The sequence below is a fragment of the Augochlora pura genome, unplaced genomic scaffold (assembly GCF_028453695.1).
Source record: "Augochlora pura isolate Apur16 unplaced genomic scaffold, APUR_v2.2.1 APUR_unplaced_1305, whole genome shotgun sequence".
In the NCBI taxonomy this organism is placed as follows: Eukaryota; Metazoa; Arthropoda; class Insecta; order Hymenoptera; family Halictidae; genus Augochlora; species Augochlora pura.
In genome coordinates, this window is record NW_027581336.1 from 1 (window position 1) to 4,415 (window position 4,415).

Consider the following 4,415-nt stretch of genomic DNA (forward strand, 5'->3'; position numbering starts at 1 on the left):
GACTACTTCTTCTTCTCTTTCTTTGACTACTTCTTATTCTTCTCCTCCCTCTTCTTTTTCTTCTTCGACTACTTCTTCTCCTACTTTCCACCGCTTCGCGGGGTGCTTCTTTCCCAGCCGGCACGGTTTTGCCCTCTAAAGACGCCGCCGACCGTCCCCGGCTCCGACATTCCGGTCGCTGAACCGCGCCGCGGTGCATCCGCCGCTTTCCAAGTTTATTCGGGGAGAAATATCGGTGACTGAACACACTATGAGAGCCCCTGGCCCTGTACCGTGTCGCCTCCGACGAATTTGACGGATTTTCGAGGAAAATCGAACACCAGCCTCGCGCGACTCCTATGCGCGAGCATAAACTCTTACTCGAACGAAATCTTACCCGAGCGAATCCACGTCCGTGTAACGGGTTCCGCGTAGATCAATTTTCTCTCGATCGAATATATTTAGCGTCGAGTTTCATTCGGGTAAACTCCAGTCAAATTTTCATTTCGACCCGAATCTTCGTCCCTCCGGCGGCGGATAAAATGTCATACGAATAAATAACTCGTGTCCGGGTCTATTTTTATACGGTCAGATTATTTCGGTTCGTCGGCAGCGTCCCTGTTAAATCGTGCTCGTTGCTCTTTAATTTGATCCATCCTCGTTCGATTATAATTCGTGCTCGAAACACGCGGTTGCAACTCCGTCGTGTCTCGGTGCGCGAACCCGTTCGCCGTGAATCTTGTCTGATCGATGAATCGCGAGCCGATCGAGGCAAAGTAATTTCTATCTCGCCGGCCGATCGTTCCGAGGCAGAAGGAGGAGGAGGAGGCAGGCAGGCAGGCAGGCTACCTCCACTACCGTAATTTTCTCCGGAGGTGCGCTACCCGCGACGACGAGTCCGAAGCGGACAGAGAAGAGGGCCGCGATTTCGATCGCTGACGGCCCACGCGCTCGCGTATCATTTTTGCCGGTCGCGCGTGTCCGTGGAGAGGAATCGCGCGCGCGCGCGCGAGTTGTAGGCGTGTCGGGCGGGTCTTAGCCCTCGCATGAATCACTCTGTTGGGACTATCGGGAACGGCGGCCGGAGAGAGAGAGAGAGAGAGAGAGAGAGAGAGAGAGAGAGATCCAGCGGCTCGCCGGCTGTCGGACGTCGTACGCGGCGAATTAATCGGGGTCCGGGCTTCTCCTCTCGCATACCGGCGCAGGATATCCCGCGCGGCGCGTGGGCGTAACAGGGAACGGGAATGGTTTATCGATGTCGGAAATCAAATCGGCGGTTTGCTGCGAGCAGGTTGGAATGCTCGTGCGACGAGAAGTTCTACGACTGCCTGCACAGGTCCGAGGAGGGGGCCGGCCGCAGGGTCGGCTTCCTCTATTTCAACGTCCTGAACACGAAGTGCTACCGCGAGGACTACCCCATTGTCGGCTGCAAACGCCCGGTTACGTAAGTGTCCATCGGAGATCGTCTAGCGCGGGCATGGGGGCACCGCGGAGCGCGTCCTTCGGGACACTCGGGAACTGTGCGAGAAGAATAGGTGGACACGACCGGAGGGGGGGGGGGGGGGGTGTGTCATCTTGCCGAGGTATTTCTGACTCGGTGCGCTAGAAATATGTACCGTTGACGCAAGCCTCTCTGTGTGTGTGCGGCGTCGCACACGTATATAATACGTGGCGTCGCGACGCCGTGATGTGGGTGTGTTTGTCGCGAGGTAAAAAGTAGCATGAAGACAGGGGGAACTGAATGGGACACTTTTGTTTAGCATAGGATAACAAAAAAGCTGAACTGCTTATTTTATGCTACTGTAAAACGTTTGAGAGATGGGCGAATGAGTTTATTCTGCTTTTACTTTATATTCTTTATCCTTTTAAAAAGTCCATCTTGTTTTGTTGGATAGTTGATCGCATTGAAGGAGACGGTGCAACGAAACAACTTAATATTTGTGACTTAACAAAGTAGACTGGTATTAATGTCAGCCCTATTGACTAGTTAAAATGACCCTTTGAAGTCGCCACTATTCATAAATCAATTTCAACTATCAATGTCCATTCACTGTCGACTCAATCACATTGCAACTAAATCAATTCAATATACATATATATTCATATTCGTGTACTAATATTCGGAGCAAATTTTGTATACGTCGCCGCTCTAAGATCGACGTCCTGTTAACTTCGTCATGAATATATATGTCCGCTAGCAAGAGAAATAAAAAACACTACCCGTCGGTCCAGCTATTCTTCCCGCAGCGCGCCCTCGAGTAAAATCGAGAGCAGCGGAGCCACGCCCACAGAGCGGACGGAGCCTATCGGAGGCAGTTTCGTTGGTGTTTGTTGTTCGAGACGGTTCGCGAGGAGCGCCGCGTTGCCCATGCCTGATCTAGCGTTTAATTGCTCGGGATATTCGCGGGCCGTGACTGCCGCGCGGCGGAGCCTCTCTTATCCGGAGGAACGGCCGAGTTTCCCAGCCAGTTTAAAGAGGACCACTAACCATCTCCGACAGCTTTCCACGACGGTGTTTGGAGTACGAGCTGGACGAGAGCCAACCGAAAAAGTACCAGTGGTTCGACGTGCCTCCTTACAAGTGAAGCCCCGACATCGCCGGTCAACGGTCGCGGCCAGCTGGACACGCAGCCGCGATGCAACAGCGACGCACACATGTGTTGTAACGACGAATAAATTGTTCGACAGTATATTGCCTCGTGGCCGCTCCTGTGCGATACCACCCCACACCGATCGATATCCCGTCGCGCATACATATCCCCCTGTTCCATCTATCCGACGGATTCCGACGGAATCGCGAGCACTATTATCCTTTGGCTATTTATTCGGACCGTGATCGATCCGCCGGATCCTCTTCCTTGATCTTTTGATCCCGCGGCATCCGTACACGGCGTATCTATCTCCACCGCGGCGTTAAGAGAGAAGCTTAATAACAAATAGATTCGCGACGCCGGGTGACAATGTTTCAGACAGAAATCGAACTTATAAATCCGCAAATGTTGAAATCTATCTGCGCGACAGAAAATTGATTATTTAAATTTGGAGAATGATTTTAGCGGTGTCTCAGAGTCTCTGGTATAAAGGATTAACAAATTCTGTGAATCGCTACCAGTTTAATATCAACCGAGCGTCATTTAACGCTCCCAAAGAAACGCCGATGCGAACAATTGAACTAATATCAATAATATTTATCCCGATTAACATCGATACCGAGGTTCGTCGCAGCTAATCCTCTATCCTCGCTCCGACTAATATCAATTGCGAGGTTTATCGCAGCTAATCCTCCATCGATCTCCGCGGGAATAAACGTTCGCATTTGTATAATTCGGTTGTCGATCAACGGCGTCGCGAAACAATTAGTAGAAAATCGAGCATCAGGTTTTCGATTCTCGCGCAACGGGCGTGTACCGGTCTCTGAGCCGCGGCGAGCGAGATCGAATCATAGGGCGATCGATCAGGAATGAATTAACGGGTGCTCGCGGCGCTCCCCCCACCCCTCCCCCCCTGGAGAGAAAATCGAGTCGTTTCAGCGAGACAGAAGCGCGTAGGGCGAGCGATAAGCGGCAACGGCGGCGGCGGCGGCGGCCGAATTGGCCTCACATTTCCACGCGCGTTTTCCTCTATTTTACGGGCCGTGGTCCGGGAGGAGGAGGAGGAGGAGGAGGAGGATGGGGCGGGGTGCGCGGGGGCAGCTGCCGCTTAATGGAGGATTTCCCGGGAAATTTATGTGCGGATCGAGCGCAGTCGCGCCGCCCCACACGCCTCGGCCCGCCTCCGCCAGCCCGCCGATTTACAACTTCTCCGTTCACCTGTGCGGACTTTCCGGGCCGCGCGAACTTTGTTTCCGCCGGGGCGAATTCGGCCGGGCCTGGTCGCCTCCCCCCCCCCTCCGCCCCACCGCCGTCTTATCGGGAGTCTCGGGATCCCGTGACTCTCGCGATCGAGCCGGCCCGGAGCCCCTGAATTCCGCGATTTATCGGGGCGACGCGCTCTCGCGAGCCTTCGATAGCCTTCGATACCGCGAGCAAAATAACGGCGAGCACACACACACACACACATACACATACATACACAGTACGGGAACCGTTGATATTTCGACACGACTTTCCACTCGAACTTCCATCCGGCGAATTCTTTCCCGGGGACAAGCTGCTGCTGCTGCTGTTGCTGCTGCTGCTGCTGCGCTCTTCCCGGTCCAGGCTCTCTCCCTCGTGTAATAAGCCGCGGCGGAACTTAGGAAATAGAGCAGAAGGACGCGCCGCCGTCGGTACGCGCGCACGCGACCCCCGACGACTTCATTTCTATGTTAATCCGACGCGAATATAAATTCGGAAAATTATTCGGCCGTAATGGAAACGCGACGCTCCGTGACGCGCGCGCGCGCGCTACGGATTTGTTAACCGCATTAAAGAAAACACGTGTGTCCCGCGTGGCTA

At 53.8% G+C, this 4,415-nt stretch overlaps 1 protein-coding gene across 1 annotated transcript; it reads left to right on the forward strand.

Moving 5' to 3' along the window:
• Positions 1-20: 20 nt before the first annotated feature.
• Positions 21-2,669, forward strand: LOC144477466 (phospholipase A2-like). Its single transcript, XM_078195188.1, has 2 exons — positions 21-1,423; positions 2,480-2,669. Exons 1-2 carry the CDS (start codon positions 1,224-1,226, stop codon positions 2,562-2,564), a joined length of 285 nt encoding a protein of 94 aa, XP_078051314.1. The 5' UTR covers positions 21-1,223; the 3' UTR covers positions 2,565-2,669.
• Positions 2,670-4,415: the final 1,746 nt, after the last annotated feature.

Coding starts and splice junctions, on each gene's coding strand:
- LOC144477466 (XM_078195188.1), top strand. CDS start 1,224: ATGGTTTATCGATGTCGGAAATCAAATCGGCGGTTTGCTGCGAGCAGG. Junction 1,424..2,479: donor GGCTGCAAACGCCCGGTTAC/GTAAGTGTCCAT, acceptor CATCTCCGACAG/CTTTCCACGACGGTGTTTGG.